The sequence below is a fragment of the Opisthorchis viverrini genome (genome assembly GCF_000715545.1).
Source record: "Opisthorchis viverrini unplaced genomic scaffold opera_v5_82, whole genome shotgun sequence".
NCBI lineage: Eukaryota > Metazoa > Platyhelminthes > Trematoda > Opisthorchiida > Opisthorchiidae > Opisthorchis > Opisthorchis viverrini.
In genome coordinates, this window is record NW_008751738.1 from 460,672 (window position 1) to 472,675 (window position 12,004).

General features: G+C 44.7%; 1 protein-coding gene across 1 annotated transcript in view; it reads right to left on the reverse strand.

Moving 5' to 3' along the window:
- Positions 1-12,004, reverse strand: part of T265_04764 (hypothetical protein) — a gene marked incomplete at both ends in the record, with an annotated part of 33,326 nt that overhangs the window by 18,606 nt on the left and 2,716 nt on the right. The window contains 7 exons of the mRNA XM_009169589.1: positions 343-532; positions 1,896-1,967; positions 2,179-2,349; positions 3,488-3,727; positions 5,168-5,201; positions 9,702-9,939; positions 10,174-10,293. Coding sequence (XP_009167853.1) covers positions 343-532; positions 1,896-1,967; positions 2,179-2,349; positions 3,488-3,727; positions 5,168-5,201; positions 9,702-9,939; positions 10,174-10,293 — 1,065 coding nt within the window. The remainder of the gene's footprint in view (positions 1-342; positions 533-1,895; positions 1,968-2,178; positions 2,350-3,487; positions 3,728-5,167; positions 5,202-9,701; positions 9,940-10,173; positions 10,294-12,004) is intronic.

A 12,004-nucleotide genomic window follows, 5' to 3' on the forward strand; every position in this document is an offset into this window, starting at 1 on the left:
CATGCTGTCGATGATGATGATGATGTTGCGACTCTGTAGACCTAGCCCCTTCACAAGTATGCAAAAACGGCCAGTCATCTGAAAAAGTTATAGTAACAACGGTTCGACGAAAAGTGTGGTAAAGGAAGTTGAAAGCATTTTAACTGTGTATGAGAACTGCCTAATCCGTCCTGTCTGTTGAGCCAGAAAAAATTAGTACACCGGCGGCCGAATGGGTAGATCGCACAAGAATAGCCAACGACAGACGTGACAACCCTTGAAAAGTTTCACATCAACGCACCACGTCAGCACTTACACAAAACAACACATGAAACAAAAAATGCGGTTATCCATAAGATATACCCCGAGGGATGATGATATCCGCTTGGGCCATCATGGGTGCAATAAATTGTTCATAAGATGGCTTGACAAACCGGAAATATTGGTCCACAACGTTCTGTAGACTGCGACCTCTTTCGGAAATGTCGCGCTTGAATCGACGAGCCAACCGTTCATCGGCATCCGTGTCGACAAATATTTTAAGATCCAACAGCTGATTGGGAATGGGTGAGAAAATGTTCAATGAATGAATATCATGAAGCTGTCAATAAGGCTCGTACCCGTTCGAACAGGACTTCCGCTACAATCGGAGAAATTAAACCACCACGGTGACTTAGTTTCGAGAGGCATAAAAACGAGCCCCAGGATTCTGGGAAGAAATGCCCCTCACAGCAACATCACAAATGTAGCGCACACAAGTGAGAAATTAAGGTAATAGCGAAAGACGGTCTCAGTGTCTTGTGGAAACAGCCAGTGTTTACAGGCAGCGAGGGATTTCGCAGCGTAAAGTGAGACTGAAGTCGATCTATGCTGAAATCACTATACGGTCGTTTTATGTCCGTTGGAAATCATCGACAGTGCGAATCTCTAGGTAGATTTGAATCCATGGCCTACCGGTTAGTAGTACCCACAGCAGTGCACCGGCACGAAACATCGGCACCTAATCACCGTACAACCATGAGGAAAGTGTTCTAGTAGGGGGCGGAAAGAAAACGGAAAGATAGGGAATAGGTGCAAAAACGCCCAATTTATAGGCGACGGTCCAGAATCACCAATTATTGAAAAAACGAACTTGGGTATCAAGCCGCAGAAAGGCGAGAAAACAAGTCATCCACTTCAAGTAGTGACGAGTTGTAGAGACTGACAACCGGTACCTAAACCGTTCCGCAGAATGATCAGAAAGTTCGGTTTTATCGTATTTGAAGTACAACCTAGAAGACGCGACCATTAATTTCTAATCAGGAATTTACTGACAGCACGTAGTGTATAAGTAAGTAATTTTTATGGAGATTCGTGCTTCTAGTTCCAAACAGGGAGACGGCAGTTATGCAATGCTTTTTGGCATCGTAGCATGGTGTGACTTCAATTGCGGGGGAAAATCATCGCTAAAGGATAAATATTTGCAAGTAGTGAGTAAGCTATGAATACCTGTGTGCTTACTGACCACGACTGCATAGTAGTTTTTATGGTTACTGTAAATGGTCTGGCAAAACGTTATCAAACACGTGATAACACGGGACTCATAAATTCACTTGTTGGGCGGTTAGTCTTCCCGTACAAGACCGCGAACCTGCCGTCTCGGTAAGTGTAGGGCAAAGAATTTTCTGTTCATGGCATTATCATCATAAAAACGTTCACTATTGTGACGTTCCAACATATCGGGTGGATTTCCGATGCAGACACAAAATTTTCCCTTTAACTAAGATACACCGAAGAAAAAGGTAGACAAAAGTAAAAGACGATGTAACTAAGGTCCGGCTGTCTCAAGCTCGCGCAACGTGTGTTGCGGACGAAATGAAGTCACCCAGAATACAGGGTACACATTAAACCATTATATCAACTGTTAAAGTTCTTACTTCTGAAACTGCGGGTGAACAAAAAACGAGAATGCCTTCGAGAATTATCACATTGGCGCCATATACTGTTTTCTGCAAACAGAATGAATACAACAAAGAATTAAGCAATGAATAAATAAAGCAAACGAATAAAACAGCAAACTTAATAGGACGATTATGATCCGTGCCTTATCAAACAGTGAACTTGGTTATGAAACGTAACCGCCTAGCAATCAAAAGCACACAGCAACAACAGGGGCAATGCAAACCACAGAGCACAGAAAGACAGTCCTGAGCCGCTCACCGTTTTGGCTGTCCGGGAGTGTGTTTTGAAGTCATACTCCGGAACCTCTATGCTCTTACCGCTACGCAGGCGCTGTAGATGCTGACATAGGAGGTCAAAGTCAAAGGAATTTGGGTGATCGAAATTGTAGTTGCATTCTGCTACTAGCTGCCTTTCTTGAGCAGTCAGTACCTAGAAAGCAAAGCAAAACAGAAATAAGCGATGTACGTGGGCGTGTATTACCAGCAATACGGTGCACGAGAAGCCTGCAGAACCGCCGCTTTACCTCAACTTCTCGACCGTCATAACAAGCGAAAAGGATAAAATTTATCGAGCTCGTGACTGAACCAGCGACCGTTTTTAATCTCACGAATAATGTAGCGGAGAAAATTGGAATGCTATTAGAGCCGCCTTGCAAGGAGAACCAAAACAACCACCTGGTTAGTAAACTAGTTATCGTTTGACGAAACACACTCATTTGCATATCAACGCGGTTTTCATGAGGGACTCAACAGGAACCTAACTGAGTCTCTTGTTTATGATGCTTCTGGTTATATGTGCGTTTTTCAGGCATGAATCAGACTTTCAATTTTTATCGTTCTTGAGGAAACTTAGACCTCATATCACGCAATATAGGACAGACAAAACGACCCGTGTGGAACCAGAAAATTACTAGAGCTCAAACGTCTGCCATCGGTGTTACACATGGACCATGTGCATGTCGCTCCAGGATCTTGATATTGATAACAATAGATCCACACAGGTAAGTCGCATTGTGTATATACACATATACTTCATGCTGAGAGTTCGTTGGGCCCCAGTCTGTCTTCCAGAAAGATAACCATAAATTCTGAGAACTGACAATCATTTTTACTACTATTATATGTCCCAGGCTTAAAAAGCACATTGAAATGTCTAAATGAAAGTCATGAAACTAGCAGACCGTATGTAAATAGCTTGCTCAGCTTTCATACGGCTCGAGACAGTTCAGTGGTTAGGGGACGAACCTACTAACCGGAAGGTTCATGGTTTGAACCCAACCATGGAATCTCGATTGCTGCTCTCTAGGCTTCGCTAACCCAGCTCTTGTGCTTCCTTCGGGTTTCATGGCAGCTACGCACTGGAAAGCTGTTATGACACAGAAATCAGCCAATAAACCTCTATTTTTATATTGAGCGGGCACAATGATGAAAAAAGTAATAGGACACTTGACTGTATTAAACGTAATATTTTTTCGACATTTTTAACAAAACAAGGAGGGCAGGACAGTTCAGAGACTGATGAAAAGTGAAAGGCACCGCAACCGGATTGTTTAGATCCGTTCACTTACCCGATAATAGGAGTCCATGCTGAGCAAGCTAACCCACTGCACGTCCAGACTTTGGATAATCTCGCGAGCCACTGTGGTTTTCCCGCTTGCACTGCCCCCACAGATCCCAATCACAAGGGGTTCCTTCGCCTGACCTTCAGTGTCATACCAAGGAGGACGACCGTGTGTATATATGGTTCGATCACCAACACGCATCACTGGTTCTGGTAACCCCCAAGTAGTAGAACTAAGAGAGATGAGCTATCGTTTCGAGAAAACAAACCGAAAGAATATAAGGAAATCACCTGCGTGGAAAATTTATCGTTTGGCAGAAATGGTGTGAAATAATGAAGCAAAATGAGTAAAACGTAAACGCTCGACTGCCGGCAGTAACAAAACCACAGCAGTCCTTGCAAATCAATCGCCGAGGGGAGTCGCTACAAACAGATGACTGCCTAAACATGCTCAAATCTTACGCAGTAAATAATCTGCGGTTACAGACGGCAGTACTTTGACTTACAACTGCACTCTCTATCCTCTTTTGCTTTTAGTTTAGCTTGCGCTATGTATTGAGGGCTCATATTGCCAGCGTGAGCGGTTGCGATCACCAGCCAACCACTCATTGCCTCTGCTCCACTCACTCCAAAAACAAGTGCATTCATAAGCGTACAGAGATACACAACTCGCCAAATTCATCATTCGTACAATCCTACGCGAACCAAGAACGCAAAGGGTGTTTATGTAACCCATGCCACAGGAATTCTCGCCCATTTGCCACGTGTATAAACTAGATCTGAGCAAACGCCGAGCTCAGGTGGAATCCGAAAAGGGTCAGCGAGACTAATGTTGGCTACGCTGCTATCCCTTTAAGAGCGAAGAAGTACAGCACAACGGTGTCTACCAGACAAATATTTACTTATGTTACATGGTTCGTGTTGCGCAGATAAGTTTCGTTATAAGACCCCTGCTGATGAAACTCATATTTTCAACCCGCCAACGAGGCTGAGGGAACAATAAACTTGAGAGAGCTATCTGTTGACAGCACGCTGTTCCGAAGTATTAACAAGCCTTGCTAGCTCAATGAATGACCGCACAATGACAGCATCATGACTACTTATTTATTCATATGGTCATTACTCAAAAAGCAATCGAAAAATAAACAGACAACCTTGCTCGTGATTTGGATCCGCATCAGACCATTAATCCCGATTTTTCAGTACTCTGGAGAAAGGATAAATTCTGACCTGATCCTACGACATAGATAACCGTCGTTGCTCGAGGAGCCAGTCAACACGTGTGACCGCGTGATGTGAATCCCGTGATTGAAGGATGAGCGGCGCTATATCCTGTCTAAGTGCGAGTTAATCACACTGCTGATCAGCCACTCGTGGCCGAACGGTTAAGTGTTCGCGGGAGGTCGCGGGTTCGAGACTTTTCGGAGTTTCGTGAGATGCGTACTGCTGATGATTCCCAATAAGGATGAAACAGCTGTACAGTGCTTCTCGGCTTTTCAGCATGGATCGGCTTCACTTACAGGACGAAATCCCACATAGATAACCATCTTCTTAGGCCAAGAAACACTTGGTGTTAATGAAGACGCGAAGGAAAGACACCTTCAACAAAATATACCACAATCAGGAAGATATTTTAGCAAGATGGTCAGTGAAGCGTGAAGCTGAACGAAAATTCAGTGACACCAACCTTCCGCCGTCGACCCGTCCTCATGGGGTTGTCGCTGTGAACGAAAAACAAGGGGAGTAATGTAATGAGAGTAATGTAAGCTGGACGTGGCACGCGGTGAAAAAAAGTAGATAAATAGTGTACTTTGAAGGCACGTTGAGTAACTATTACCTCAATCACTGAAGACAACAGACAGTATTTTTTTTTATCTTGGCGCAGTAAGACAACAGGACTTGTGCCACTAAATATAGAGGCTCTTTAAGCATAGATTAGTTCATGGGGAACGCAACCAGCTTCGCCAATGGTCGGAGCAGTAGGTCGTCGAGTTTCTCAAGGAACATGTAGAAAAGCCCTACAGGATCTTTGACGTTCAATAATAAACCCACAGTCTAGTGTACGCCATTCACAGGGCAGCATGCCTACCTAAGGCATACCGGATGTACATGTTTTGGGATGTTGTATGTTCCCATGAGGGCAATATTAGAATGTCGTGACCAAAAAAGGTAGTGTACACGTTGAGTATAGGAGGCCAGCATACAAACTGCTCAAAATACAGTAACCAGGCAGGAATCAACCTATTTAACAAACCTACAAACTATGGTGCAGTTTGAACACATAAGCAACCAGTGTAACAATGGAAAGAAAGAAAGCGTTCAGCTGTAGCACCCTTCCGGTGCCTAGCTGCCATGCCACCCGAAAGAAGCACGAGGGCTAGGACACTGCCAGGTTGCCCAAGCCTAGACAGGGGAAATCGAGTGGCGGAGGTCGGATTCGAACCACTTGGGCCATCTCGCCCAAGGCTCCCTTTGCTTCGCTTCTGTCCTTAAGAAAATCATCACCTATCACCACGGATAAAATTAACTCTCAAGAGGATGCTTAGGATTATACAATCATTAACAAACGAAGAGGTTCATGAAGTAGGTATAATGCGTACCATAATGGATTTTCCCGGATTACCCGCACAGTGAATAAAAATGTCTGTGGATCCGTGCCCCTATAACTTTCTGCGAACAAATGCGACCCTCTCAGGATACCCAGGCTTTGGGCTGCAAAGTAACTTCTACTAAAATGGGAAATTTTCTCATGAATGCCACCTTCAAACAATTTCCAAAGGCCGTGGGGGGTGCATCTATTCCCCATAAAATATAGCATGTAAATAACCGCTCACATTTGTTACAAACTTAGTTAGGTCTAGTGAAGATCATCCGGTATGCAATTACCACTTTTCTCATAAATGAGTAACTCCAGGGCACCGAATTTTCATAGAACTGCACTAAAAGAGTTGGGATCGATTGAGCATTCGGAACGATTCTATTCTCCACCGACTGCCTACGACAAAAATAGACATACCACACTGCGTGGAACCGTGAGTTACAGTATACCTACCATCATTTCTACAGGAGAACAGTATTATGAAGCAGCGGCCTTACTTGGTTCAGAGTGATCTATTTCATTCAGCTGTAACGCCCTTCCGGCGCCTAGCTGCCATACCACCTGAAGGAAGTACGAGGGCTGGGATAGTGCTAGGTTGCCCAAGCCTAGACAGGGGAAGTCGAGAAGCAGGGGTCGGGTTCGAACCACGAACCTTCCGCTCAGTAAATTCGCGCTCTAACCACTTAGTAGTTAGCCATGGTGATGACGGAGCTTACCTACTACCCGCTCTTTTGGTCACACAGCAATCGTATGCCTAATTTCCTCACTGTCAACCGTCCGGGTGAGACCATGGTAACACAAACAGAACGTAATCGAAGGCAGTCGAATATGGTTAGCAAGATATAAAGACATGAGATTAGCGTAGGCTAATACCACTGAATCCAAGTGGTAGAGAAACAGGAACAGTGTGTTGATGAGTAACCTTGTGTGCCTCCTTACCTGGTGTAGGTCTTAATGCTTCGTCTATAAAAAAATTTCCTTAAATGTCTACCGAAAGCTTGGTTACCCGAAGAGTGCACTGTATGAATATGTATTTGGGAAAACACCATACATGTACATGTACATACATCATGCACAACCATACAGAAGGTTACTGGTTCACAAGGACGGAACGTCCCTGTCAGAATAATAGGAACACGGCTTAAACGAATGATGGGCAAGTTGTCAACACTCAACAAATAGGAGGCCTTACTTTGCATGCAGTTGGGACATCTCATCACTAGTGCTGAAGTATACAGTAGCATGTTGACAAGAAATCAAAAATATACTGGTGAAGCGACCACGCGTTGTGGATTGGGTGAGTCAGTAAACACTGTTTGAACATATCTGATGTCTACTTTTCCAGATAACCTTTTGAACAAGTTGCTGTTTAGAAATAAGGAGTTGTCTGAAGTCTCTAGACATAAAGATATCAACGGAGAAAATTCGCGAGCACCCTGGCAAAAATTTTTTGCAACAGACTTGGGGCTTATCCGAGACACCCTAACAGACGACTCAGTTACAGCCGGATGGAAGTCCACCAACAAAGCCGCCACGTTCAGTGAGTCCGGATAGGGAAGTGTATTGTTCCTCTTGCACTAATTGTAACTGTCGACAGCACTTGAACTGGTGACAAAGCAGAAGGAGTAGGAGACGAAAATATATTGTATAACCTTCAAAAGTTAACGCTTCAGAAACGAACCTGCTGTCGCTGTCGGAATCGTGAACGAAAGCCATTTGGAAATAACAAATCTAGAGTGTCCGGAAGAGATGATCCAAAAATAAGGTCGTAATCTTTACAACTGAGTCGCTGATCACGCAACGGTCAAGCTCGCACATGCACAAACAAGACTGTCTGTAATGCAATGAAATATCACGACATAACAGTCACGTAAAAACAAAGATTATTCTGCTCTTAGACTTGGAACAAGTGACGATGAGTGGAACACACAACATTATAAAGAATAAAAATGAACTCAAACAACTACGTTCACTGCTATCTCCAGTTTTCAGCCACAGACCATGCACTGAGGTGCAGTGACGATGACCATTCTTGCTGGAAAGTACTAACCATAACCTTTCAAGGTGCCGGACGCTCCACTTGTGGAACAGGTGCTTTGCGTTGCTTTACGTAGTCTTATGACGTGAAGATGGGATGTTTGATGTGAAGACAGGACCCGAGAACAGCAATCCGGATACATCATCATCATCACCGACGGCATAACGTCAGTGTTCAACACTGTTGCTTTGCTGCTGGATTGCGGTCAGAGGATCGTATAATCAAACTCCGTCAGATGTTAGAGCAACGCCACACGTGTTAGTACTCTAAAATCTTGACCTTCCACGTCAACGGTGCGATGGATGTTGTCGATCGGTTCGCTTACTTAAACACACATGTACACCCGGGTACACTGCTAAATCTCGGGAACATTACACGCTACCTACAAACCATGATGTCTGACGAAAGTGTCCATTCACCTCAATTTTGTTTAGTTTCATCATTAAGGAGGTAATAAGATAAACCCTGGTGTTTCGTTTCCATCAATTGGGAATCTCGTCGATGAAATACGAAAGTCCAGGAAGCGCAAACGCTTCTCAAAAAGCTAACCAAGACCGTCCAGTCCTTCAACAAATGGTACAAACCCACAAAATGTAAGATCACGCTGCAGTACGTACATCCCTCGAATATGCTTCCAACAGTTTTAGCTGAGACACTGGAAGTTGTGCGCACTGGCTTTGACAGTAGTACGAGAGAGGAACTAAGAGCATAAATCTCAAAAACTAGAACTGCTTTTGTCAATTTGCGCCACTTATGTCATCGAGGAAGCATATCATTTTATCTCGAAGAGAGACTGCGAGACCTGGTCACTTCAAATGGATGATATGGAAAATTTTCAGGTTTGATCACCGACGTCTCAGAAGTATAGCAGGAGTCGGCTAGAATAACAGAATGCGCAATTAGGTGATCACTCAAGGAATGAACCCAGCACTGCAAGCCAAGCTGGACATTTGAAGCTACCGCTTGTCTGAAAGAGCATTGTATTCCATGCTTAATTCAGAGTAGCAGGAACCTGGAAATGAATGGACTATGATACGGATTTGATGTGGTTCACGATCCAAGATTGGGTTCACGCCGATAAAGATGCGATAGTCAACCAACGTTAGTAGTATTCATGCTGTCACTTTATACTCAGACTGTCTGACTGTGTAGGGATTGCGGTGATCTAGCTCCAAGTTCTACTGTCACATTTTTTCCCCTCAGTATAGGACTTCAGATAAACGAGCATGGTTTTACAGCGATGAAGCACCGGTGTTTACTTACGGTATTGCTTTCAATCAGGACGACGATGGTGGACGAAGAGGGTTCTGTGAGGCAAACGGTTCTTTCGCACACAATTTGCAAGGCCTAACAGGCGTACCTTATGAGGTCTGACCAGCTGATCTATCGGGAGTTGCCATTTTAGAAAACCTTAGTACCACTGACCCGATTTTCCACTAGCACCAAAAATGCCTCAAGGCAACTTTTACTGATGCCACCGGATATTTGTCACAGAAATGTTCACGTTCGGCGAACGGGGCAAACATTCCTTATAAGTGATAAGGATTTACACGACATTGGCTCTGTATGAACCTTACCAGTTACCTATCCACACACAGTGATCTACCGCTGCTTAGTTCCTCCAAAGAGATGTGTTTGGAATACGGCATGTCCAAAAAATCGTTCAGCTGTGGCAACCTTTCAGTGCCCAACTGCCATACAACCCGAAGGTTGCATGAGGGCTGGGACACTGCCAGGTTGATCATGCCTAAACAGGTAAAGTCGAGATGCAGAGGTCGAGTTCGGACCACGAACCTTCTGGTCAGTAAATTCGCGGTGTAACCTGTAGCGACCCAATCACCCACAAACTTGACTGTTCAGCCCACAGTCGCTCACTGGATCACAAGGCTTATCTCTTTCTCATGCCCACAACCACGTCACATTAAGGTGACTCATCAGACGTCGATTGTCTGCACCGTCTAGTGAGCGTACCAACCACTCACGTGCTGACGCGCCCACGTACGCGCAAACGGATCTACATGTAGGGAAACCGAACGCAGTCAACACACAGAGTCACGCGTGCGCAGGGAGCAGGAAGTCAACCTCTCCACAAGTCCACGGACAATGATGGAATACGTGTGGCAGCCAAACTGCGGAGAAAACACGTTCCCGCTGTCCGGACTTTCACCAAGGGACTCTCACATACGATAAGTTCCCTTTTGACTTGCTCCACATTTTATATTGCTCTTTATTTTATACATGCTACAAATCGCTCGTGCAAAAAACTCAATCACAGTTGAAAACTTTTATTGGTGCATACACCTTCTGATTTGTGTCACGGCTATCACCACCTGTGCACTAATAAACCACTTGAGCCATCTCGCAAAATAACGTCATTAATGGCATAAATTTACAGTTTGACTTGCGATCCGAATCAGCGCTGATTTGGAAGTCGCGCGACTTCCTGAACAGATATATCCAGGGCGTGTCGCAGTATCTCAAAGCCAACCTCCCATGGATTTGAAGTCAGTGCGATGTTACACCGAACTGCTGGTGAAGCCGTGGGTAAGTAATCACTCCGTGACGCCTAGTCCCCATCGGTGGTGTAGTATACAGTGCCCGACTTCTTGTTTGATTTATATGCAGTCACCGGTGGCGTGCGACACTGCTCACTGGGCTCCGGCTCAAGAGCTTTCTTTCTGTTTCAATCCAAAGAAACTGTCATGAACCACTGCCTTCGGAGAATCACTGCCGCCTGGTGCTTCCACGTCATACTACACGCCAGGATGGTGGATCTACCACAAAGACCCTGGCTCTGTATGTATGCATACAGGCCTAACACGTTGCCCAACCATACATTGTATCAAGAGCATCACTCAACCCTTTTCTTGTTCCAAGTGAAATCCGGGTAGCACCGGCGTTGATAGAGGTCATAGTGCGCTGTTCGATTCAGTTCATTTTATCACGCAAACTATGTATCAAGGGTATATTGGTTCTAGCTGCTACGGTTTCCGTCGTGAACCGAATCGTGCGCACACCAAACTCGAGCATGTGAGTGGTCCGAAGTGCGAGAGTCGACTCACGCACAAGCTGAACCCGGACATATGATTGGTTCAACCAAGAATCCTATCAACAACATTACTTGACCCGATGGTACAGTGGTTTGTTGACTGTAATCCATGGCCTATAGGTACGGTTAACTAAGGTGAAAGCAACTGAGAGACCCGAGTGCAGAAGTCCTTAAATATGTGGATGGGTTTATTCTAGACATTTGAAAACAGAAATACCGATTTCTTACTAAAACTATATTGAATGAAGTGGTATGGGTAGTGATAGAAAAGTTTCGTGAAGAAAGAGGGTTCTGTGAAGCGTATTTTAAGGAACATGGATATATTTTGAAATTAAAAGTTAGCTTAGTGACCCGATTAAGGTAAGCTTATACACATCTCATGGGAAGTGTGCAGAATCTTCGCGGAACAATTTTTCCAGATGGCGGTAGATAACACTGTTCTGGCTATTCCCGAATGTGATAAATTTCGATGGAACACATACGACAAAGCCATTTGAGTAAGTCTTTTTAAGGCAACCAATAGCGCGGCACGTTCGAAATCGGTTTCGTTTTTCCCTCGTACAAATTCGTGAAAGAATTTTTTTGTTGCTCAATCTATTCCCCCAAAGCCAAAAGGCCCGAGCAAACCGAGCCTCCACAGAACGAAAAAACTCGCAGGCGAAAAGCATCCCCGGAAACCACAAAGACAGGGAGCAGACAGCATCGTCCCACAGGCCCCCTTGGAGCCTTGGACTCAGACTCAAAGCCGGTGCACAACTATTAAGTCTGCTAACCACCCTGGTCACTCAACTTTCGGCTCCTCACCCTCGGAGGCAGCAGAGACAGTGTTGAAATGCTT